This window comes from Polyodon spathula, chromosome 3, assembly GCF_017654505.1.
Source record: "Polyodon spathula isolate WHYD16114869_AA chromosome 3, ASM1765450v1, whole genome shotgun sequence".
Lineage (NCBI taxonomy): Eukaryota > Metazoa > Chordata > Actinopteri > Acipenseriformes > Polyodontidae > Polyodon > Polyodon spathula.
This window is the reverse complement of record NC_054536.1, coordinates 69,628,041-69,655,551: the sequence shown is the minus strand read 5'-3', so window position 1 is coordinate 69,655,551 and position 27,511 is coordinate 69,628,041. Positions and strand designations below refer to the sequence as shown.

Genomic DNA, 27,511 nt, shown 5'->3' with positions numbered 1-27,511 from the left:
AATTTAGTTTCTATATGAGGTGTATTTTATTTCTATTTTTTTTTCTTAAAACCACATATCTATACTACTTCCATACCATGTATATATGGAACACTTACTTTTTTCAGATATCTTAAGAACTACTCATCTGCTTATCCTATCCAAATGTTATCAGAAACGGATTGGTAGATCTCTGAAAATATGTGTGTGTCAGAAGACACAAGTGACTTACAGGGCACTTCACGTCACCAGGGATATGCATTCCAGCAAGGGATTGTACACATCATGCTTGTGATCTTTCTGTAGGTCAGCTTTATCTAGTAAGCCTTTCAACAATCTAAATGAAATATTTTGAGCCAGTTATTTACTGCAAGTCCTTTATGGAAGGGGTCGCCAATCCTGTTCCTGGAGGGCGGGCGTCCCTCCTAGTTTTTGTTCCAACTGTACCATCAATTACTTAATTGGACCAATTAAGCTTCTAATAAGCAATTAATTGGCCCAGTTAAGTAATTTAGGGTACAGCTGGAACAAAAACCAGGATGGACACCGGCCCTTCAGGACCAGGATTGGAGACCCCTGCTTTATGGGAATCATTTTATACTTTCTCTGAAATGTGATCTGAATTACTGAAGGGGTGCTAAGAAAAGCTGAGTCACAAGATTAAAGCATAGATGACAACATTCAGCATTACAGGGATAATACAATGAGAGGATCTGAGTAACATTTGCACATTTGTAATGGTTTAATTTAAATTAAAGTCAAGGTAATCCAGGAAAATGCTTTTACAGCACCTTATTATCTAGTTGTTACAAATGCGCCTACACGTTTTTTACAATTTCCAGTTGAAGATGAAATAGAAAATGGATACAAATAACAAAGAGCACTTGATGTGCAAATACGTAGCAGCCAGGATTATTAAACTTCTGCCAGATAAATCAACCAAAACAAAAAACATAGAAAACGACATGTTTGGTTCCTTCTGGATATAAGAGATCTCATTAGATTACAATAAACACCCACAGCAACTAATTTCTGACCTTATCTGTATATTTCAAGGTGGGAATATATCTAGAAGCCATGTCTAGGAAACTGGATTCAATATAATTAAATTTAAATACCAACCCTATAGAAGATTTACTGAATCAAACTGGAATAGTGTAGTGAAGGTATTGCAAAACACAGGTCATTTACAAGAAAGTGCAACTTGTAATAGAAGGAATCTCGACTTTATCCCTGGTTAGGGTATTTCAAAAGGCCTGAAAGCTCGTTTGTTATTGCTGTGTCCACCCGTGATATAAATACCGTAAGTCATGTTTTTTCATGACATGCTCTAATTTGACAATCCTTTACATATTAAAATACAACCTAGTTTATTTCTTAATTCTGAGCTTCTTATTGGTACAGTGCATATTGCTAAAAACACATTTAGGTTTTATAAACATGCACAGTATCAGACACATGGAGGGGTTGACAAAGCTTGTGATATGCAGCACACATTTTTGTGGAATTTACATGTCCTTTTCGTTTTTCAAATGGAAACTCCACCATCTGTAATCTTTAAGAGCAGTCACTTAAAATTGGAATTTATTTTAATGCCTGAATTTAAGGTGCATCCTTATTCAAGGCTATAAAAAAATATCCTGTTTCTCAAAAGTGGTTTCTTTATGGGCTATTCTTGAGGACAGACTTTGCTGTAGATTTATACCGCCACCTTCCTTGAAGGAATTACAGGCGGTAATTACAGATAGTCACATATACCTCCAGAAGAAATAAACATATTGTGCACATGGTGTTTCCATTTGTACAGCAAATTTAGTCTCACTTTTGTATGATCATGTAAAAACAATGCATATCGCTGGCTTGTTTCAATGTCTTAAAAGTGAATTAAAGAATAATCATTAAAAATACACTTATTGCAATACAATACAAACCTTTTTTGTTTTAATCTTTCCAAAGCTTCAATCCCCACCTTAGTTTAATGCAATTTTTCAAATGTTCCTTGGGTTTACCTAAACAAGATTTTCAGCAACATTCTTTCCAGTCAGTTTAATGCTCTGATGTATCGATTTTGTTTGTTGTTGTTGGAGGTGTGGACTTGTGATTTAACACTGTTTGGTTTTATCGGTAGAACCAGCAGCACAAGAATACTAAGAATATGAAAATAAAAGTACATTGATCTGAAAAAGAAATAAATACAAAATTGAAACAGACTTTTTCTTATTCAAGCACCTTGAATGATATGAAGCAAATAAAATCAATCCAATAATTTTGCCTGGAGTGTATTGCCATTATATATGCCAGTCTTACATTCTGGGGTTTGAAGTAAATGTATGTTAAATGTCTAATTTAATTCTACAACATAAAACATATTTGACTTTTCAAAAGCTTCCTGTTGGCAAACCTGTATATGTTTGTTCTCTGAGGTTGCACCATCACTATGTAATACTGCTAAAATGGTAGTTGCATACAGTTTGTCTTTATTGTTATTTCTCAAATCCAGCCCATTACTCATAAAACCAGAAAAGTATAATATGAATAATGTGCATAAAGTGGAGGCTTTATTACAGTACATTTCAGAGGAACTTTAAAGAGTGTCATTGTCATTGTTATTTTATAGATCCCTTACTATTTTATTTTGTCTGCAATCATTCCAAGTGGTTCTGTTGCTCCAGTACTGTGCTTTTACCTGTCTTAGAGCTGAATAGTTTGTACAGGTCATGTGTCTGTCAGTGCTGAGACTGACATCCTTCCTAACTCCATTACAATCATGTGACAAGGTTACCTTTCCACTCCGCCTTCTCGTTGCCTATACATCTAGAGCAGGTGGGGCTAGCAGAGTCGGGACAAGCCAGGTACTTTTTAATTTTTCAAATTAAATTCAATATAAAGGTGGCTGGGTAAAGAACAACACAGCAGGTTATTGCATTCCAGCAGAAAAATGGTAGACCAGATCAGCATTGCTGTGCATTGGTAAGCTTTATGGGGAAGCTCACATACTGTAGCCCCACTCACTCCTGCCTTGAATTAGCTAGTTGTATCATCCCTTACCTTTCACAAAAACATTTTTAGAAATGTTATAAAACAAACTAAAAAAACAGTTTCTATGGAACAATTAAAATATTAACTTACTTGTAAAACTTAAAAGTTGGCTCCACTGCAAGAAGCAGAAATGGTCCAACAGTGTAGCAGATTGAAAGCTGAGTAACAGCCCACGTGATTATATCATAAACAATCTTCTTTGTCCTTGAGGTAAGAAAGTGATGCCTAAAGTTGTTTCGCATCTGAGAGAACAGAGAGAACAAAATAATTTTATGAAATGCTGTATTAGAAGATTCCAAGAGAAAATAGCCTAAGAATATGATTTTCATGCAAATGCATCTTTAAAAACTTTAAGTTCCTATTTTGAAGTTTTACAGGCTGTGATTATTACAGCTTTGGGAGTTTATATGGTCTTGATAGAATAATACAACTCAGGACGGATTCAACTAGAAGAAAATGAAAACTACATAGCTGTGACATAAAGATTCTTGAGATTCTATTGTGTGCTTTAGTTTCCATCACAATTCAACAGACTACTTAAAGTACAGAAAGTTCTCAGAAATGAATGTGAGTTTTGGACTGAATATACCAGTACACTGACTGGCCAGAAAATTACCTTGTAATAGGTGGAATTATATATGGTCACATAACCAACATAGATTGTTGCTGAACAACTCTTACACAATCATGGGAAAGCTGAAAGATCTCTGTAACTTTACAAGGACAGTAATAGTGTGTCCAGCTTGTCCCTCAACAAAGTGTCTACATTGACCAACAGGTCCAAGAAAAACACCGGGAGCTACACACTGTGGACTTCAGAAGAGGGTCACTCAATTTTTGGCCGGTCATTGTACTGTGCCAAGTTGAAGCAAACATGAGAGGGACTTACTGCTCTTGCTGCAAGGGTAATGGGAACTGCAGTGATGAATGTGAAGTAATATCCTGGATACACCCCATGCCATACAGCTGAAAGGAAAAAGGTTAAAACTGTACGGGAATGCGGAGACCGGTCATAACACACTCTGAAAAGGAAAAGGTCAGAATTAGAAACAGCTTCTCAATGGCTATTAATTGTATCTCCTGCATATCAATGTTATCAAAGTGTTTTTATCTTATTTCTTTTATCCTGAGCCATACAAACTATCTACCACCTTGTTGTTTGATTTTTTTTTTTCTAAAAATAAAACTAAATGTTGATATTAAAATATTTTAATACTTTTGACATGCACTAAAGTTTTTTGTTTGATGTTAACAGTTTGTCTTTTGCTCAGTTAGGGTTTGTTGGTGCGTGGTAAATGCTTTGTTAATATAGCCAACTATGTTACTGTGATACTCAACTAAACAGCACACAGGCAACAATGCACACATTTCTAAAGTGCCAGAGTGATAACCAACTATGTAACTATACTATGGTGTTGTGTATTTGTTTACCATAATCTTTAGGTTATGGCCACGCACCAGTGTAAAACATGCTCAGATGCGTTCCATGTACTTTTGTCATTCCTGTAATGAGTTTGCAATTTGAAATTATTTAACACCTCCCTTACTGTGTCCTCTCTCCCCCTGCAGGGCTTAAGTATCAGTAACATTAACTGCGACTTCTGTTTGAACATATATTTGGTATTTCATGAAAAATACAAATATGGTTAAATTGAGCTTTTTGTTGTCCAATTTACATTTGAACCCGAGCAAAATACCACCAATATATTTGGAAAACTTGTATTTTCCTTGAGGAGGCAGTGCTTTTGAAATTAAATAGTTCTCTTCAAGGAAACCTCTCACGGTTCCTGACACATTCAGTCCTGTCATGTTTTTTTTTTTTTTTTTTTTTTTATGCAGAATACAAAGTTGGCTAAATGAACATCAAGCTCCCCAATGCCAATGTCATGCAAGTCTCTAGTCTCTCCTACACTTAATATAATTATTTTGTGATTTTATGCAGCACTAGTTTTTGTTGCCAATGGATTGTGACAGGGTACATCCCGCCCCTGTGTTTATTTGTATTATTTTTGTATTATTGGTATTATTATTGTTATTATTTAAATGTATTGTGTATTAGTATTAGTGCAGGTGTGTGACAGCATGACAAGATGAAAACCCTGCCAGAGTGTTGGTGCGTGTGGTGTAGGGAGTCTTGGGTGGCAGGGAAGGAATTAAAATCTTCCCTGCAAACACACGTGAAAATGTGGCTGGAACTGGCAATTGAATAAATGTTTAAATGATCAAATATGGGTCTAGCCACAGGGGTATAAAATAGGTGTTCATGGGTGTTAGTGAGAATTAGTGATGTGAGAATTCATGTTGGTGAAGGTGAGGGTTTTGTGTGCTGTGAGTAAACATATAAATACTGATCGTTGGGGTATAGGGGTGTTTGTGAAGCCATGACGTGTTGAAAGCGTCAGCTTGGTCTTTAAAATGGTATACAACCACTTCTCGATTTACACAGTAGATGCGTTCTTGAAAATGAGAGCATAATTCAAAAATGTGTAAATCAAACTTAATTTCCTCAGAAGAAATAAAGGAAATGTTAGGGGTTAGGGGAAACACTGCCTCAAAACACATTCGTACATCTATTTCCTTCACTGTGTTTTTTTTTAAACTGTGTTTATTTGTTACTGACAATAATAAAGACATTAGAAAGCCTATCTAAAATAAGAAAATAATTTTTAAATGAAAATTTTTGCTACAGTACTTATACAGTACGCTGGCTGGGTTGGCTTGCTGGTGCTGGTGCTAGTGGTATTGGCGAGGTGGGGGTTACTAGGTTACAGACTGCGTGGCGCGCAAACCGCGTAATTCCAAACAAACATCTGCGTATATTAAAAAATTGTATAAATACAACGTCTGTGTTATAGCAAAAAACGCGTAAATCGCGACGTGGCTGTATATTGTTTTTGTTAACTTGTTTGTTTTGTTTTGTTTTTGTTCCAGTGTTTTGTTTGTTTGTTTTATTATTTATAATTAAAAGTGCACATTTGCGTTTAAACCTGCAGCTTTCTTGAATTTGGGTCTCTTCCTGGTAGAAACAGCTTGCCAGTGACGTCAGCCTGTTCACATGGATACAAAGTTTCTGTGGGATGCAATAGTTCCCACTATACAAAATTTTGCAGTGTGGCTTCCGGTTCCATCGCTTCCTTTTTACATCAGAACTGAACGAACTGAATATTCAAATTATTTGAATGCCTTTGGTGTGAAAGCAACTTGACGGCTTCAAAATACACTGGACGCTGGCGCTTTGACGTGACGCGCTCAGTGTGAAAAGACCTTTATGCGGTTTGCTCAGAATTCCATGTGTGGTGTGGTAGCCTCCAGGCTTCAGTATCCCAGTGGTGGACGATGTTACGTTGTGGGTGTCTTCAATACTCAAAATAGTAACTCAATACAAAAAGAAATCTACTACTCACATGGAGCTGTTCTTCAGTATAGGTACCTTGTACGCAAAAACAAACACAGTTTGTGAATTGTTTGTTTTTATCTACCTCTTAAAAGATGTGAAACATGTTGGGGATTAAAAGTACTGGCAACCTTTTTTATTTTTTAATTAGGAATTGAGTTTGTGTAAATTTCAGTATTTCTTAAGGTTAGGTCCTAAAATGTACACAGAAGAAAGCACCGTGCCTACGTTTTTATAATGATATGTTGAAATAAAGGTGTTCGCTTTACTTACCGCTTCAACCATGCTGCTGTCTGAATATTCCAGCTGTCAATATACATTTTAAAACTTGTTGCTGTCTAAGACAAAAAAAATAAAACAAAGTATGGTTAACAAGAGTATGTTTTAATGACAAAATACACTTTTTTTTTCTTTTTGCCATTATGGCTTGTCCACCAACACTATTGTTGTATCTGGTATGTCCCATTGTATGTCCCATTTTTTTATTTTTTTAGCACCTCACCTCAATATTCCAGATGTTCAGGTTTGAAACGAGGTCCCAGTGGAAATTGCCTTTTGCATCAATGCCACTGAATCCATAGCCAGCTGCATTGTTAATAGCATCAGCTGATTAGGGGGGAAAAAATACATAAGATCATCTGAAAGTGTATACTTGTTTTATCCCTACAGAAAAGTCAAAAAATACCTTTGGAATCTCATCTGAAGAACCAGTAGACCATTCCATTACCAGCCATGGCAACACAATGGATGTTGAACAAATATGCCCTGATGGTAGCACACTAGTACTAACAGGGTATAATGTATCTGCATTGTGATACCATTGGAGTGAAATAAAAAAAAAAAAAAAACATTAAAAAGCATGAACTAAAATATGACTCTTACCCAAAGTCCATGCAAAGTAATACTTTGGTCTTGCGGCTTGCATTGCAATGTAGGCGTAACTCAGTCTTGCTAAAAATGATGTTTCTTTAATAAACTTATCATCAGCAATGTAAATAATAGGGAACGCTCTGGTAAAACTCAGGAACAAAATTAATGACCCAGTGGTAATAAATAGTTTATAAACGATAGCTCCCTGCAAAAAAACAAACAAAAAAAAAAGGTTATTACACATATAACAGAAACATATACGATTATTTGACCAACTTTTCAACCAGAAGTTTTAGAAACTAGATGTTCAATGTCTTAAAGTTTATCTAAAACACTGCTATTTTTTAAAATAAGTAAAGTTGCATTACAGATAGGCCTATACCTGTATCTAGGGTTAGAAACTAACCTTTTGAAACATGCTAGTCCTTAGGTAAACTTACTAGTCCTGATGTGAAGTTCCTGAGTCAGAATCAGCTGTTGGAGTCCCTAAAATGTTAGGCTTACATTTTATTTTCCTAAAAAGTGAACACTTCTAAATTTAGATTTTTTTATTGTATTAAAACATTAAACATTACTGCTGATTCCCAGATTCATTGATTGGGTTTCTCATCTGCCTTCCCCACACTGCCTCAGTAATGGAACTATCTGTAGAACCGACCGAGATAACCAACAAATATTTAACAGTTGCCATTCTGGTTAACTGGGCAATAGCACGTATATGTTACAGGCAAACCCTGAAATGCGGGCAATTTGCGAATTACTCAAACCTCAAAATAATAAACATTGAACTTATTTCAGGCTTTCACGGAGTGATTGAGAATGTAAGTTAAGTATGTAGTATATATCTAGATTTTAATAATTTGCTTAAAATAAATTGTCATATATGTATATATATATAATATCATATATAGATATATATATATATATATATATATATATATATATTATATTTTATATAGTCATGTCGTCAAGAAAAATCAATTTTTAAATATATGCCTATTTTCGGAAACTGGACTTCCTGTGTAGTTTTTATGAATGAGATGAGTGAGTGACGGACGCTACTCAGGCAGGCGGATCAAACAAGCTCTTCAATCATAGCTCTGTCTGTGTCCCCTGGAAACATAAAATGAAAGATCTTTGAGATTCATTTCAGACTTTGACCGGGCATTATTGGGCACTCCTAGATCTGCCCATGCAAAACCCGGAAAGAAAGATCTTTGTGATGCATTTCGGACTTGCGAATTGCCCAGTTTCTGGGTTTGCCCATAGCATATATACATTTATTTATTTATTTATTTATTTAAAACGCAAACCTGTGAACGTGAAAGTATATCTCTACACTTTTTTTAAGCACTCACCCACCAGCCTTCTGAGACACAAGACATTAACTACCTCATCAGTTTTTATTCATCTCAGGCGAACGGACGAGCGTTAGTTTCTAACCCTGTGTATCTGTATCTCTCCAAGCAAAGGATGGTTTGCATTAAGTCTTGGATTTGGCTTAGAGTGTCATGTAAATACAGGCTAACTTCACTATAATGAACCCTTCTTATAACGAACACCCGTTTTTAATGATCCCAACAGCAAGAACCATTTTTTTCAATGCAAATTAGCCCTATTAGAACGATCACATACAGGATCGACCTGGATGCAACGATCTCAGTACTGACTGACACTGAACTTTCTGCAGTGTCAAGTGTGTCCCTGCGATTGCCCTGCGCAGGGGGAAATTAGTGTTGGTGTAATTTAAATGTGGAAACGGGTTTGTTTTGTGTGCTTTTTGGAGCTGTTATGTTTGATCAAATGTGGTTACCCACACATGTGACACAAGTACCTTGTCACAATACTGTTTAAATGTTGATCAATGTGAAGGAATCTTCATAAAAGTACTATATATTGATGTTCAATTTAAATTTGCCGTTTTGTTATTATTGTGATACAGAAAAATGCCAAACCCTATTACAGTGAACACCCTGATATAACGAACATTTCTCCAGGTCCCATGGGGGTTCATTATAATGAAGTTAGCCTGTAATTAAGTTGAATACAACAAAGAAAGGTGTGTTTCAAAGAAGACATTAGGTTATGCAGTGTCAGGAACTGTACTCTGTTAACCTGTATGTCAACCCAATGACCAATGGCCCCAGAGACGGTGCTGCACATCCCATTTACCATAGGGCCTATATGTTGCCATTTTGTATTGCTTGCAAAAAGGTTCCACTGTGAAAGTGTACCAAAAGAACAGGCATGCATAAAAGACAGACATGGGCAGAGTATTAAGGTGGAGCTGCAATGCGAACACAAATAAAATAAACTTTGAATGTGACATCTACTGTTTACAGTAGAGAGGATGTTATGTCCATTATCTGGGTTACTGGGCTGCAACGATACATTAGCCAGCTGTACTGTCTCATAGGTGTTATTTGCTTAACCAAAAGTGCATAGAGAACTGATCCAGTCTGTGATCTCCATGACCTGCATCCTCCTTGTATATATGCAAAAATGTAAGTGTCACATACAGATGGATTGCCCGACAGCTTCCTCCATTGATCCATAGATTATGATACTATAAATAACATATGGTAAGAAAGTTATAAAATGGTTCTGTACACTAGAATAAGTGGTTCTTTTTGATCTATGTACTTGCCTTTTAGCTTTAGAGGAGATTCATTGTTTTTTAAAGATCTGAGCAGTGCATTAAATCAAAAACAGCACGTACCGTAGGAGAAGGTTCAGGAAGCCGGTTGTAGCCATTGGACTTCCAGTTTCTTTCTAGAAGTTTCATAGCTATGTGCCTGCCTTCAATGAAGGCAATGTAGTCTTTGTAATTACTGCAAGGTCCAGCCAAGATGCTCAAGAAATTGAGGTTGTAACTCAGGTACTCCAAAAGTGTAGGCCTTGCTCTGAAAAATTTAGAATTTAGAATTACCATATAGGAAAAAAAAAACTTGATAAATATGATTTAAAAAAACTACAAAAAAAAAGACTAAATCCTACAATTATTTAATGAATATTTATTATGAGTGTTACGACCTATATTACATAAAGTTTTATTTCTAAAGTAAATGAAGAAGAAATGTTTCCTCTGCTGTGTGACAATTATAATCTTGGAAATAAGAACCATGTACAGTACATTTGCTTCTTAATCCATCTCTGGTTGTATATCTATATCTATATCTGTCGCTATCTAGACTTGCCAGTTACAAATGGCCAATAAATCCAGTGAAATCCAGTTTACGTTGTTTTCATACATTTCTGGAAAAACTCTCCATAAATCAGAATGTGGAATAACTTCTTGTAATAAATTTTTATAAAAGTTAATCAAATTCAGATGACACTTACTTTACAGCTAAGCGTTGCTGCTCAGAGGTGAGTTCTTCATCTTTCCTATATAAACCTAGCAGAAATTAAGGATGACACTATTAAATCCAAGACATGAAATTAATTTAAACCTGTTTCTAAGATGCAAATGCTGTGTAATACTGAATGTAAAGCATTCAAGTCTGTAAAATTGCTTCTGATTTAAACTTTCTCCAGGAAACAAGCTGTACAGTATAATCTCAATCCTCAAACATGTTTAGAATAAATGCAGTGAATCAACCAGTCAAATGTTTAACCCTGGAAATTATGTGCAGGAGGCCATTTGTGTCTGAGTGTTCGCACATACATTGACGATGACATACAGCTGCACTTGGCTTTTACAGTAACACAGACACATTTGAATAACATTGAGGAGAAAAAAAAATATTACAGTATGTGCCTTTTTGAATACTGCACACAATCAGTTGCCATAAATAAGATAGATTCACGTAAGAAAAGTTAGAAAAAACATTTGATTTGGATTACTGCTACCCAAGAGCACACTTTGTAATTTAAAAATATGTAAATCCCCTATAGATCTAATCAAGAGCCAGCTTTTAAACCCAGAACATTTAGTACTGACTGAAAGTGTATTTCGCAAATCTCTAGCATGGTTTACCTTTAGAAAATGACATAGAAGAGACACCTCTATGCAGTTAACACTTTGTGAATTGTATATAGTGAATAAAGTTGTTTGGGAGATGAAAAAAAAATCATTATTCAGAATATAGCAATTACATATGAGCAGTAAGACTGGTGGATCTGCCAGCAAATAGTTTTTTGCTTATAAATTACAAATACAACTTGTTATTACATGGTTTATTACATAGATTTTGTAATATTCTGGGTTCCGTTCCATTATATTTATGTTTGATTTTAACTTCTCTTACCGTCATGCACCTGAAAGGCTACAGTAGTAATCTTCTGCGTAATTATCATCAGTGGTCTGTAATGATAAATATAATACATATATATATATATATATATATATATATATATATATATATATATATATAATATATATTTATAAAATTTTATAAATTATTTATCACAAATTTGAAGTACACTTTCTTTGAGGTATTCCAATTTGCATGAATCCAGTAGTTCTGGATTACAAAGGAAGAATGGTAACAAAACCAGATTCTTTGGGAAATACCAATGTACAGTATTACCTGTAAGTTACATTTAAATTAAAACTAATAGAAGAAATTTTTATGAAAAAAATTACTAAAATATTTATAATTTGCAACTCTATTATCATGAAGAGGGCTTATTTGTAAACAAAGGTGATGTAATGGGAACTTTGACCAGAAGAGCTACTGAGGCTAAAGACACCAGAGGGCGCTGTTGCTGCAGCCCCATTTATAAATATATTTAGAATAATAGCATATGTTAAGGTTGTTTTTTCATAGACCGCACCATTACCACTACACTAAAACATAAAGCCTAACCAAACTGAAAGTACAGTATTTTCATTTAGACATTCTTGCAGACAAGCAAAACAAAATGAAATAAAAAATAAATCCAGATAACAAAATGAATAGCCCATTCTGATGTGGTACACAGAGAACAGTAGCTATTTTAATTCAGCCTAGTCATTTGGTACTACATGATTTATACTGACGTCTGTAAGTACTGGCTAAATGTATCAAACTTTGTAATTCTTATTTTATAATACTATGCATATCTGTACTTGATTCTCTATTCAGAAAGTAAACCACACAAAACTATTTCACTGTGTCACACAAAATAATAAATGCACTCCTGTAATATGAAATACCACCTTTACATTAAAAGTTACTCTAGTGATTCTGCCAATTTAACATGGACAAAAAACACAATTTGATACTACCCTAAAATAATGAACATTACATCGGTATAATATTACAAAAAAAAAAAACAAAAAAAAAAAACAGTGTTGGGCTTAATAAAGATCTTTTTTTATGAGCAACAAACATTTAAAATATTTAAAAAGATGACAATTACCTGCAATGACACACTTTTTCTTAGTTTTTACTATTTTAGGGTATACGTGATTATATAAATTAGAATGACGCTGCAAACTGCATTATTTTAAATTGGGTTGGTGTAGTCCCTTTAAGCATTGATCAAACTGGACTGGAAGCTGCAGTGAATAATTGGCTCTTTTGGAAACTGCCAAATACTGTAGTTGGATTTATAGTGGTTGGAATTTAGCAAGTTTGCTAAATCTGCAAAAATACAGGCAGATGTATCTAGAATTAATTTTAATTTAAGATTGATATTACCTTAATCTTTAATTTAAAGTTTCACAGATTGGGATTAGCAGAAAATCTTGGACCACTTAATGTTCCCTTAGATGCTAAACGAGGTATGTGAACTACCTCAATGTATAAACAGGAGGTACTGGAGGTAATGGAATTCAATCTAGCGAGTCATCTGGAGGGTTGTGGCAGTGCAGTGACTCAATTAACTAAACTGTTGTGCTGTTATATCCTGTACACTAGGGGGAGTCCTATGTTTTTTAAACTAAATAATGTAATCCAAGTTCTCTTAAGCTTTCAGGGGGTGTTTGTTTCTGATTTTGTAACATTAACATTATTATTATTTTCTCTTTTAAAAAAAAAAAGTAGGCGTTAAATAAAGACTGGAGGAAACGGTTTGAAAACATAGCCCCAAAGGCCCTTCCACACTTCAGTGTTTTTTTTTTTGTTTGTTTGTTTGCTTTTAATTTTTAATGATTGTTTAAGTTAAGCGTTGTTTTTAAACCCTTGTATTGCTTTGAAAAATGAGAATTACCTTTGTGAACATTAGTAAAGGGTTTAATGAACTGCAAACTGATTTACTTAATCAAAAAACATTCCTTGAAACAGACCTGAAAGTTTACTGCCCTATAATATTCTTTTGATTTCCAATTAGTAATGCATTCACGCTTCATTCTATGAAAACCGAGATGCTGCCAATCAAGGTATTTGAGATTTAGTTGCACTTACAACATATTTCAAATAAACAGATGGGAAATTAGAATAAGGAGAAACTGAAAAACAGATTTTAAAAGAGTTGTTACTGATTTAAAGACAATAATAGTCATGCACATGGGGAGGGGATTTACTATGGACAAAAAATGTCTCTTATCAGTTTAGTACATTGCCAACAAACTTTGGACTGAAGGCAAGGCGCAAACTGCACTGATAATGTAATCACAGTTCTTGTGTTCATAAGGGTGTGGTCATTTTTTCTTCTTTACATAATGGAACAAGCTGCAGTTATATGATCAGGAGGGAATGCCATACATATATGCAACATAGCTCAGATCAACCAAAGAATCTATAGAGATAAGAGACTATCTAGTGATCTGCCACTTTGGAGCAAGTTTCCTGGCAATACACTGCTGTGCACTAGACAGTATTACATTTGTAGGTTGCACACTGTTACAGCATTTATGTTTAGACCTATATTATGACAAGACCTCTGTCATAGGCACTAAAAAGGTTAGCGTATTTTAGCATTGGTTTTTGTACAGCCTTTTTTTTGCTGATGTCTTCCCTGGACCAAACCAATAATCCTTGCAGGGCACAGGTGGTGCATATAATTGCAGGTTTCCCTGGTCTAAGCTTTTTAGCAGCCAAATACATGATGTTAAAGTAACAGAAACATAATGCAACCTACAGAAAAACAAAAACACAGTGCTTTTACAGGTATGATTCACATATCATCACTGATCATGTATATTACATTACATTAGTTACTATACTTGATCAAATACTCCACTCAGTAATAACTGGAAAATAACAACCACTCACCACTGCAATCCACTTAGCATAAAGGAGGAGAAACATGTCAAAGTATTAAGGAATAAAATAAACATTTATTAAAAAGCCCCCAAATCAACTAGACAGAAAACAAAGTCGTTTCTGACGCTTATTGATTTTATTTGTTTATTTATTTAACTGCATAACTAGCTGCTTAATTCCTAATCTTAACCTTGGCTTTTAAAGTAGCTCCCAAAGCCATTTTTATGTTATAAATGTAATGTTAAAAAAAGGATCTGGCAATCAATGTGTTTCATATCCACCTGTCAAATACATTTTATAAAATGTTTACATAGCGACACCCTAGTGAAATAATGAGAAATATGTGAACATGAACAATAAGGGCAAATCTATATTTAAAATGGCATTTTCATATTTTTCATTCGAAATGTTGCTTATAATACTGTATGGTAAAATAAGCTCACGTAACTTCTCGTTTTTCTGCATGAATTCCCTGGGGTATAATTAAAAATGTATATTAAATAAAAAACTGCACAGCATTTATTCATTCCAATACTTTACTTGTGTGTTGTATTATCAAAACCATTATGCCTATGTATGCTTCTAGTGGTTATATGATTACATGGCAATCCCTTTTGATTGACAAGCAATGTACAATGTGCTTGCCACTATGCAGACTGACATTACCCATGTGGCAGTTTAACATCAAGTTACAGGAAAGATGCCAAATTGTCCTTTCATTTATTTTTTTATTTTAGTAAATGTAACACATTTTCACAGAACTTTGGTTGTTTCCATAGCTACATACTTGACTTCCTCCTGTACTTCTGCATCTAGCAGAACCTGAGGCACGGAAGAGATTCAGCCGGAATCTTGTTACTGGTACCCGGAGTACTGTGATGATTAACATGCTGTCATAGTCAGAAATCAGAGAAAGTAATTCCACATAATTACCTCTATTTGAAGAATTGGTGCCTTCATCAGTTCAGGTATTTCTAGTGTATACCTCCATTTTGTCAGAGAAAGTTCTTGAAAATGTAATCGTAACCAAATCGATTACATTGTCTCCATTGTCTTATGACATTTTCTTTTTTTAATTTGGAAAAAGCAATCTGAAATATAACTTTGAAGTTCTCAATATAATTCTCAATAACTGTCTCTAGATAAGCAATATTTTGCATGAAATTCAGCATTTTTTTTTTTTATTCAGCTATGCTTACACACCCTACCCTACCCTAGCATATTTATGTCCCACATCTGCTCACTAATGATTGGACAGCTGTAAAACAAGGGCAGATCTTTGACTTTCTCATTGGTTAAACTCCCAATTATGTCTTGCCTCAGCTCACTCATGATTGGACACCGGCATAACAAAGGGAAGATCTTTGACTCTCCCACTGGTTAAACTCACTAAAGACCTTCACTGTTTATGTCCCGCCTCCACACACTTATGACTGGACTGCCGCGGAGAAAATGCAGATCTTCTATTGGTTGATTTTATTTTGATAAACAAAAATAAAACTGCACGATTAAATAAATAAAAATAAAAACTCTTGATTAAATGGTCCGATTAATCTATTAATCGGTAATTAGCATTAAATATATATATAATCTAAAATCAGTATATCAAGATGGTCCGATTAATCTATTATATATATATATTATATATACTAAGGGTACACGTAAAAAAAAAATGATAAAAGCCCCAAAAAATTTTTTGCAATTTACATTTTATTTTATTTTTATTATTTTTAAAAAATGAGAATTCATCTTTGTAAGTCCAATAAAAATAATAAAAATGGTTATCTTAAGTAGAAAAGGATTCATATATAATATATATATAGATATATATATATATATATATATATATATATATATATATATATATATATTATATATATATATAATGTAAAAAAACAAACAAACTGAAGACTTCTGAAGTGCACGTTTTAATATCTTTTTAATACCATTTAATTTCAAGTAACCTGTGCATTTTTTTATGTGTTGAGATTCCATTAGAGTGATGTAAAAGGAAGGGCACAGAACAGATAGTTAAACAGACACTAATATTCAATCTGGAAGAAAAAAATATCTCCAAACTCACCCTGAGAAATCAGTTGACAGGAGCCCATAGTTAAATATGTACACTCTGCTAACTTGGCATAGTATGAGATACCCCATTGCAACAATCAGCGAGTACCTGGATATAAAAATAGATGCATAAATATTTTAAAATATGCCTCAGTGCTAGCTAAATCAATCAATGTGATTTTAATATTTCAAAGACTGTGCTTTATCATACCAAATGTATTCACATTGAAATAAATATAGCAGAAGTAACCACGCTTTAACTTAGACTAATACTTTATTTTAGTGTATTTAAAAATTCATGGTACCATCAAAATATGAGTTGTCGCTATTCAACTCATAGTCCATAATCCTCCATTGGTAGTCATCACTGCCAGTTTGTGATACCATATATACAAATCTGTCTCATCCAGCTATATCTGCCAGTCTTTATTCTATTATACTGTACTTTAGATTCGAAAAAAAATATTTTTTTTAAACATATATAATGAATCTAGCTATATATTATTTTTGTTACAGATTTAACTGTATTTAGTAGAATAATGTACATTAGTGAAATGTTTCTCTTGTCAAATGCATTTTCTTAAAAAAAAACATGCAGCTGATTTGGCATATGAGAAAAATAAAGAATTTGGTTTAAAATGCAAGGTATTTTAATTCTACCTACAGAACTAATTATTAAACATAATTTGATTCTGTATTTGTTACACAAGCTCCTGCAAGCTCTAGACAATTGTACTAAGAGCTTCTTTAAAGCAATATATTTTAATTCTAGTCTTGTGTAGAATAAAATAAAATATATATATATATATATATATATATATTATATATATATATATATAAATATATATATATATGAACACTTAAAATACTTAAACAAAAAGAATAACAGTGTTTTTCACAAACATTTCACACAGTCCATCCAATTCAGTAACATATAATTTATTCCCACAGTTACTAAATATAGATACGATAAGAAACAGCTGTTATTAGAACATTTTACAGTACTGGAGAATCATCCTGGATGTAGCCAACCTTTACTCAAAAAACAAACTATCTCCTGGGATTCCCACTAAAAATAGGCTGTGTAAAATTCAGGGGGATCCCCAGTGCAGTAAAACAGCTGTGTCTTATCCCTGCAAGGTATAGGGTTATTAAACAGATATGTGCAAACTGCAATCTAAAAACGCAAACATTCAGTACTGACACAATTAAGCCTTGTCTAAAGTAAAGTAATACATAAGATTATGACCACATGTTTTTATTATGAGGCTAAATAACTGGTTTGTCTGTGGATATGATTGTGAAAGAAATTAAAAGTACTTTCATGTATTATACAAAACCTCTCTGTACATGATTTTGCATTTTTAAAGGTTAAAAGCTGATATCAGAAATGTCCAAGCTACTGGCCAGATTAAAAAAAAAAAATGTTGATGAAATCAAAATAAACTGGCACTGTAGTGGCAGCATCACTGTTAAGCAAATATTTGCCGTGCTATACTTTTATAGCTGCTAAAGTAATTTGGTCAGTGGCCCAGCTAAAAATTTACAGGAATAACCTAGTCTTATTTCCTGAGGTAAAAAGAATTCACCACAGTCAAGTTAAATAAGTTGAGCTGAGGTCTCACTTTATTACCTCTTCTTCCTAATGAGATCAAATACAAGACCTGCTCTATCTAAAAATTTAAACTCTACCTCGAATGCCAATATTATATAAAGGCATTCTAAATTCAACCATTGAACCTTGAGCTTCTTTCGGTTTAATGTCAAGAAATTCAGTTAGTTACCTGTGTAGGTTTCGGTTGCTTGCTTTAAGCATGATGCAGTAGCAAATGGACACCATTGTGAAAATATGTAAAGAATACCTGGAGAGGAAAAAGGTTAATTAATGTGAGGTTTTACATATTTCATTAAAATGCATGAAAGTACTTAAATACACATTGAACATATTGCTATGTTCAACATTATTTTTCAAACACGATTAGGCTAATTATAAATACCCACAGTATATTCCACACTTATATGCAAATAGTTTTTCCCTCTGCATTATATCAAAAAGTTGTATCATAATGGGCAACAGAAACTTGAACATAGGAGTGATGCTAAAGTGGGTTTATAGCCCCCTGCCCCCTCTCCCGTTTGTCTGTTTTTTTAAACACACAACATGTGAAAATGTAACATGTAATGAATACGGATAACCGAACCTAGTAATACTGTATGTGAGGCTATTGGAAAGTACCCTGTTCATTTTGCAACAACTGAACTGATCCACAACCACGTGTTTTTATAAAATACATCAAAACATTGTCAGATGAGTCTAATTGTGGAGACACAAGACTGTGTTTTCCTTATTTCACAAGGGCTGTAGCCGGAGTCTTTGAGAGTAAAAATATTAGCCTAGTACTGCAAATTTATTCCCACACGCATGTCACTGCAAATTAGTTTTTTCAACTTTCCCTTCAAAACCATTGCCAAAAAACAGGCTAATGTCCTAGGATTTAAGCAGTGACTAACACTTGTGCTGAATTGTGTGGTTGATTTGTTCAAGCCAAGTTTAGAATAAAATGAAGTTATCAGTACTTCCCTCGAACTTTAAGTAAATGGTTTTCTCCATTTTAACAAAAAATAATATATAGTACGTAACTGTGATATTAATGTGACAACTATAGTACCAAAAAAGAACCAATGCACTGTACTTACCAACCAAAGCAGAATATGGCAAAATATGCTCCAAGGAGAGTGGCGACGGCATGACGGATGGTTATGCTGGCTTTATTTGGACTGAGATATAGGCGAAACCAAAAAGCAGCTAGAAGCGCACACAGCTGACAAGCGAGGAAATTCACCTAAAAGTGAAAATAAAGCAAGGTCCGTCTGAATAGCATTGAATAAACAGCAACAGTAAGACTGTATTTAATGACTGTGATTTAATAATCATATCTATTGAATAATAGTGTGAGTGAATCTTATGTTTTTGTTCCTCGGGTAATGGCTAGATTCACAGATGTTCTATAGCATTTTTTTGGGGGGGGGGGGGTGGGAAGGTATGTATATATCGAGGAACCCAGAAATTAAGAAATTAAGCTATAATCCTATACAAACCTTTGCTGAATCTGATTTAACATACCAAGGTTAATCCAAATACAGTTGCACACAAAATTTAAAACCTGTTTTAAAATCTGTCCTGTGATTTGTTTAAACACCTTCATGTGACATATTTTAGTTTATACTACAGTTTCAAAATCATCTTAACAATGATACATATCCTTAGTAACCGCTGTTCAAATACACCGCAACCATTAATAGCTGTATGATGTATAGGATAAAAATAAGTTAATGATGAAAAAAATAAGTGTGAAGACACACAATCTGATCTGATACATAAACCAATGTATCTTACTTTTGATTTGATTACTTCTGAACCCAAGATCATGAGCTGTCCGTCTCCAAATATATCCACACAGAGCCCCAGGTTTAATGCTAATTATAAATTGTATGACTCAGAAAGAAACCATTTTTACACAATTATCTCTCTTCAATAAATGAACTACCTAATTGAGTGTTCTGTATGAGTGTAGAGATATTGGCAAGTCAAAATATTGGCCATGAAACAGTCACAAGTTAATCTGCTGTCAACCACATATCCATGTGCTGATGTGGCAAAAAATAGCTACAGATTAGTAAGAGGCTATTAAAGTAATATTTGTTACTAAGTTATTGAAGCAACTTGCTTTAACATTCATTGTATGCTTAGGTGTTACAGAACACCCTGCAAAGTTTACAGAATTTACAACGAAATGCATTCCGTTGCAATTGCTGTGTCCCGTGTTGCCCATGTTGCAAAGTAATATTTTAAATATGTTGCCAACTCGTTTTAATTTTTTTTTATCTCATATATGTCATAAATCAACTATGCACTGCATTTCTGAACATTTACTTGAGTATTCTCCAAGAGAGGGAAAAAAAAAAACTCTAAGGAGGATGCTCCTCCTGCAACAATGCTGGTTTTCTTTTCCCACAATATGCCCCTTATTGTCACCAGTTTCTACCAGCTCTACGGATCTTTACTACAGCCCTGAAACTAACAGGTTTGAAAGTTCTACTCAGCTGTTGAGTGGAAAGGGTGCACAGTAGGCCTACTAGGCCAATGAAGCATATTTCTAAGAACATGGAGACATTTTATTAACTTTGAACTTTTCAGTAAATTCTATCCCAGAATTTCACTGTTAAATCCCATATACAGTTTTGCATTTCAAAATTTCAGGTTTATTTATAATAATGTCTCACCATTAACAATACTCGAAGCAGTAGGATCAATTGTAAAGGTATCATAACATACCCAAAAAGGAATAAAAAAGGCCCAAAGGTCTCAATCGCTGTACATTCCCCACTAGTTCTAGCTTTAAAGAAAAAGGTCTTTCAAGCGTCCCAGATGTACAGTATAAACAGTACAACAGTCAATAGGTAGCTGTAACAAAGACTGCTGTAGTGGGGACGTCAGACCAGAAACCAGGAACCAGGAAATAAACAACAGAGGTGGAGTTTGGTGAAGCTGAGCGAATGGTCTCGCTCAGCATTTAATAATGAACAGACAGAAAATAAACGGTTGTAAGACAAACAAGACACAGGACATGGCATTCATAGCCAAAACAAAAAGACAAACAAAACGGACTATACAGACAAAACATGGTGAGCTTCTATTTTACCTTATTATTATTATTATTACAATTACCTCCATCTCCAATCCCATTCTCCACTCAAACAACACACAACCCCGAGTGAGTGAAAACATGCAGCTTTTATGCAGCTGTACCAAGACTCGATTGCTAATCAATCATTCAATTGGAGTCGCGGTACAACTGCACGTGAATTAATAAAGTATAATTCCCTGTGACCACATATTATCACATTTTATTTGAATGCGAAGTGCTGTGCAATCTTCGTGCTTAAATACAAATATACATTTTAAATACTCATGTTACACAGACCCGTTTATATCCCGTGTACCAATGACTACACACCAACATTAACACACAACATACAACACAAAATACACACAGGGGCACTTTCCCATATATACACCCCCTTGTGCAAAGTACACATGGCCGCAATGGCCACCTCCCCCCTTAAAATCCCAAAAGTCTCGCTCAAAGTCCTGGGCCAAAAACAGGGACTTTAAGGGGTTTATGGGCGGCAATGTTGCCAGTAGCCAGGCTGTTATTGACCATGCTGTCAGCAGACGTGTTGACAGTGGGGCGAATCTCTCCTCCCACTGTACCACTGGCAGCGGAAATGCTGCCAATGGTGCGGCTGTCAGCAAACATGCTGACAGCTCCCAGACTGACTCCTTCAGCCGGGGCAAGTCCAGCAGTGGAAAAGCTGCTGGGGTTGGTGGTATCCAGACCCCCCCCCCCCCCCCCAAGATCTCCGGCAGCGAAACTGCTGCAGGGGAAGGTGGTCTCCTGACCCCTCCCCCCTTTTTCATAGCCGGCAGCTCCCTCTGGTGGGGATCCGGCCACATTGACCCCTGCGGCCAAGCAGAGCTGACTGAGACCCCTAGCGAAGCAGTTCCAGCGACCCCAGGCGATGCGGAGCGGCTGGCAACCCCAGTCGATGCGGAGCAGCAGGCAACCCCAAGCGATGCGGAGCGGCAGGCAACCCCAGGCGATGAGGAGCAGGCATCCTTGGGCGAAGCAAGGTAGGCATCCTTGGGCGAAGCGAGACAGGCATCTTTGGGCGAAGCGAGTCAGGCATCCTTGAGCGAAGCAAGGCAGGAAGTCAGGACAAGCTTGGGTGCAGGTGTTGGCCCCCTTCTCGGCCATTGCGGCTGGGCGGTTCCTCCCCGTGCTTCCCTCAGCAGCCTATGCAAGGGCTGCTGAGGACCGCCAGCATCTATTCCTGGTCCTACTGGTGAAGGGAGAGGCAGCTCCTGCTCCTCTCCCCCTGATGGTGATGGAGGCAGAGGCAGCTCCAGCTCCTCTCCTTGTGATCGTGGAGGAAGTGATACCAGCAGGCATTCATCCTCTGCTGGTGGGGGAAGTGATACCAGCAGGTATTCATCCTCTGCTGGTGGACGGGGACCCAGCAGGCATTCACCCTCTGCTGGTGGAGGTGGCGGAGGCAGAGACAGCTCCTGCTGCTCTGCTCCTGGCGGTGGAGGAAGCAGAGGCAGTTCCTGCTGCTCTGCTCCAGGTGGTGAAGGTGGCAGAGGCAGCTTCTGCTGCTCTGCTCCTGGCGGTGGAGGTGGCGGAGGCAGAGGCAGCTCCTGCTGATGGAGCTGACAGAGGCGTGTAGTCTCCTGGCAACAGAGGTGGGAGTGGCGTGTAGTCTCCTGGCGGCGGAGGTGGGAGCGGCGTGAAGTGTACCCTTGTTACAGGGGACTGGTGCAGCTCTCCCTCACTTACAGGGGACTGGTGTGGCTCTCCCTCACTTGCAGGGGATGGTGCGGCTCTGCCTCACTTGCAGGTGACTGGTGCGGCTCTCCCTCACTTGCAAAGGACTGGTGAGGCTCTCCCTCCTGCTCTGGAGACAGCTGTGGGACCTCTCCCTCTGGCTCTGGAGGCAAAACCAGCAGGCATTCTTCCTCTTCTGGTGGAGATGGGAGCTGCAAGTCGTCTCCCTTCAGACCAATAAGGATGCAAGTAAGCTTGGCTCCTCCCACTTGGAATGCAACCTGCTGGGGCAGTCCCATATCGGCAGCCAAGTGGTTAATCACCACGGCTGCCGGGTTCACGAAGGGCACTGGGTAGAAATGTTGTTCCCAGCGTTCCCAACATTCCCCATCTCTGGCCCACAGCAGGTCAACAACCAGTGGAAGGTACTCCCCGTTCCACTCTGGGTCCGACATCCAGTCCAGCATCTCCTCAGAGGAGGGGAAAGGCTCTGTCTCCTCCCTCCTTGGTTAGTTTACATGTATTAAGTTTGTAATTTATTAAGCTGAAATATTGAAATGGCTGCAACACAAATAAATGCACTTGAAAAAGGTACTTGAAATTTGCAATCCATGCAATTTGGTCACATTGTGGCCCACGGTCCCACAGTAGCCTTGCTATGCGGCCCTCTACGCCATAAACTTTGGGAATGTCTGCTAATACTTGTATTATGCTCTGTAGTTAAGGGGAACAATGTTTTTTTGTTTTTGTTTTTGTTTTTTTGTTTTTTTTGTTTTTTTCCAGTAAATTAATGTATTGTCCTAGTTTATTTGTTTCACATGTGGTTATTCACATAGAAACAAATGAAAAAATACAAATGACATTAACAAAAAAACAACAAAAGGACCTTGTACTTGTACGTTTGCTTAAATTAGATTTGTCTAGGCAGGCAGCCAGCGTTCAAGTAAGAGAAAAGTTAAAGATATGACCTCCAAAACCAAGGAAACGTGCTTTAATTGTTACTTGCGTCCCTCACAACAAAACTACTGGAGATAACCTTTAGCATGCATTCCGTGTAAGGAAAACAGGTGTGTTGAGTTTTCAGAGTATGGCTACTTTAGTAATACCATTACTCGGCTTTCATTTATATGAATGTATTCTAATACAATTAATATATATGTTACGGTAAAAGTTTGAATCTGGGTAAGTTTTACCGGTTTTATCTGTTTTAGTTTGTATTGCTGTATCTGTTTGTATTTTATCTGCATTATATATACAGTGCCTATAGATAGTCTACAACCCCTTTTTAAAATTTTCACCTTTTGTTGCCCTATAGCCAGGAATTAAAATGCATTAAAAAAAACAAAAATTAATCTCCACATCCTGCCCAACAACTTCCAAGTGAAAAAAATATTCTAGAAATTTGTAGAAAATTAAAAATAAAAACTGAAATAGCTTGGTTGGATATGTGTCCACCCCCCTTGTAATAGCAACCCTAAATTAGCTCAGGCGTAACCAATCGTCTTCAAAATCACACACCAAGTTAGGTGGCCTCCACCTATGTTAAACATGATTTCAGGATAAATTCAGCAGTTCCTGTAGGTTCCCTCTGCTGGGTTGTGCATTTCAAAGCAAAGACTCAACCATGAGCACCAAGGTGCTTTCAAAAGAACTCCAGGACAAAGTTGTTGAAAGGCACAGATCAGGGGATGGGTATAAAAAAAATATTACAGGCCTTGAATATCCCTTGGAGCATAGTCAAGATGATTATTAAGAAGTGGAAGGTGTACTGCACCAACAAGACCCTGCCTAGATCAGGCCGTCCCTCCAAACTGGATGTCCGAGCAGGGAGGAAACTGATCAGCGGGGCTATCAAGAGGTCAATGGCAACTTTGCGAGAGCTACAGGCTTGTATGGCCAAGACTGGTCAAAGTGTGCATGTGACAACAATATCCCAAACACGCCACAAATCTGGCCTATATGGTAGGGTGGCAAGAAGGAAGCCATTACACAAGAAAGCCCACCTTGAATCCCATTTGAAGTATAAAAAAAAAACACTCAGGAGATTCTGTAGCCATGTGGCAAAAAGTTTTGTGGTCTGATGAAACTAAAATGGAACATTTTGACCTAAATGCAAAGCGTTGTGTTTGGGGCAAACCCAACACAGTGCATCACCCAAAGAACACCATCCCTACTGTGAAGCATGGTGGTGGCAGCATCATGTTATGGGGATGTTTCTCATCGGCAGGGACTGGGGCATTTGTCAGGATAGAAGGGAAAATGAATGGAGCAAAGTAGAGAAGCCCTTGAGGAAAACCTGCTGCTGGGACGGAAGTTCACCTTTCAGCATGACACCGACCCAAAGCACACAGCCAAAGCTACACTGGAGTGGCTAAGGAACAAAAAGGTAAATGTCCTTGAGTGGCCCAGTCAGAACCCCGACCTAAATCCAATCAAAAATTTGTGGCATGACTTGAAGATTGCTGTCCATCAACTCTCCCCAAGGAACTTGACAGAGCTTCAACAATTTTGTAAAGAAGAATGGTCAAATATTGCTAAATCTGTTGTGCAAAGTTGGTATAGACCTATCCCAACAGACTTACAGCTGTAATTTCAGCCAAAGGAGCTTCCATCAAGTATTAACTCATGGGGGTGGAGACTTATCCAATTATGATCTTTCAGTTTTGTATTTTTAATATATCAGTTTTGTATTTTTTTTTTCCCAATAAAAACTTTTTTACCCTTAACAGTGTGGAGTATGGTGTGTAGATAAGTGGAAAAAAATTCATTTAAATGCATGCTCTGAGGCACTGACACAACAAAATGTAAAAAAAAAACATATATATATATATATATATATATATATATATATATATATATATATATATATTTTAGTTAGTGTGTACATTATATATTTCTTAAACTGTGTTTGTTTTTTTTATTTTATAAATTTGACTGTTTTTGTCCTGTAAAGTGCTTTGAGATACACCTGTATGAAGTGTGCTATATATATAAACTTTAATTTGACTTTGATTTGATTTGATTTCAGAAAGACATTCATTCATTAGCCAAGGGCATTTGGTTATTCTTGTGATATACCAGAGTAGCTTGCGCATGCTTAAACAACTTCCACTTACAAAGCAGGGAAACACCCAATCAAATCTGGAACGTTATGCTGTCCATTTTTTTTATTGAATTTATCATATTTTTCAGTCTTTTACATCATCTTTAATGTAATTAATCATATTTTTCCACCATTAAGAATTATGCGAATATTTATAATATGCAATACATTGGGTCTTGTACATTTTTTTTTTATTTGTGCAACTTTGCGAGTGGGATTCTCATTTTATTTTATTCATTGTGAATAATTTTTTTTTTAACTTTTTATTTAAATTGATTGTCTGTTTCCAGTTTAAGTTTGCAAAAAAAATAAAAAAAATACAATATATAACATAATAGCAAATGTACCTCCGTTTGACAATAGGAAAACACCCATTAGATCGCAATTAATTGCACGTGTACCAAAATCTGACAACATACCATTTTTTGACATTACACTGGCCACATTTTGCTGTGCCTATCATATTCTGACGATGTACCACTTTCTAACAGTGCACCGGTTTAACTTTCCAAGGTAAAGCGTTATCATTTTATTTCTGACATTGATCGCTTTACTTGGTAAATGTCGACATATTTGCCAATATTATAACTTTTACATTAACACAAATTTTGTATACAAATTATTCAAGTGGGGTATATATATATATATATCTATATATATATATATATATATATATATATATATATATATATGTGTGTGTGTGTGTGTGTGTGTGTGTGTGTGTGTGTGTGTGTGTGTGTGTGTGTGTGCGTGTGTGTGTCCACTCTACAACGTGTGACAATGTAATACATTTTTTAAACAAATAAATAAAGCTCTGAGCTATACAGTTGATTTCAAGGTGGAAAATACAGTACTCTTTAATTTAGTTGGTGGTACTATTTATTCATAGCACACACGTGTCTAACGAAACGACTTGTGATAACAGTATTGTATTTGAAACAAACAAGCAAAAAAATAGCTCCCGAACACATCACTAAAGTTGAAAAAAACAACAAAAACAAACAAACAAAAAAAAAACAATCATACATTTGTATTCATAGTTTCAGCTTAACAGGATCGTCAGTTCTTCTCGCAGTTGCTATGTAGGCTAGACATGTAATTACTGTACATCCCATGCGTTGCTTGCAGTTCCTACCTGGTCCAATGGAACTCCCAATAGCTCACTGACTGGATGTAATAACTTAGAACCTGTCGTTCTGAATGGAATGTTGTTGGGTTGTTCTGCCATCCTGCATTTTGGACGTCCAACTTCTCTTAGTTAGCAGCCTAACATCTGCAGAAGTAAGTAGAAAAATATACATATAAATACTCCACTTTAGTAAGAATAATACAATAAAAAAAAACAGGTTAAAGTAAATGATATTCCTTAGTCTGTCCGCCTCAGACTTTCTTCTGTACTTTTCACTAATCGAACAGAATCCGCAACGGCTTACCGTCGACAGTAGCTTGCACACAAGTTTGATTACGGTACATTCAACTCAGCGCTGGTAGTTGTCACAATGAAAAAAGCTTTCTGTCAGTCTAATGTTATAAT

General features: G+C 36.0%; 1 protein-coding gene across 1 annotated transcript; it reads right to left on the bottom strand.

The window, feature by feature from the left end:
* Positions 1–509: 509 nt before the first annotated feature.
* LOC121313356 (lysophospholipid acyltransferase 1-like) lies at positions 510–27,511 on the bottom strand. The gene is made up of 14 exons (XM_041245776.1): positions 27,411–27,511; positions 27,113–27,250; positions 19,183–19,328; positions 18,270–18,347; positions 16,499–16,594; positions 11,533–11,588; positions 10,625–10,679; positions 10,002–10,185; positions 7,295–7,487; positions 6,915–7,018; positions 6,686–6,750; positions 3,908–4,040; positions 3,109–3,260; positions 510–2,156 (listed from the first exon to the last, which is right to left on the bottom strand). The coding sequence occupies exons 2-14, from the start codon at positions 27,203–27,205 to the stop codon at positions 2,021–2,023; spliced, it is 1,491 nt and encodes a 496-aa protein (XP_041101710.1). The 5' UTR covers positions 27,206–27,250; positions 27,411–27,511; the 3' UTR covers positions 510–2,020.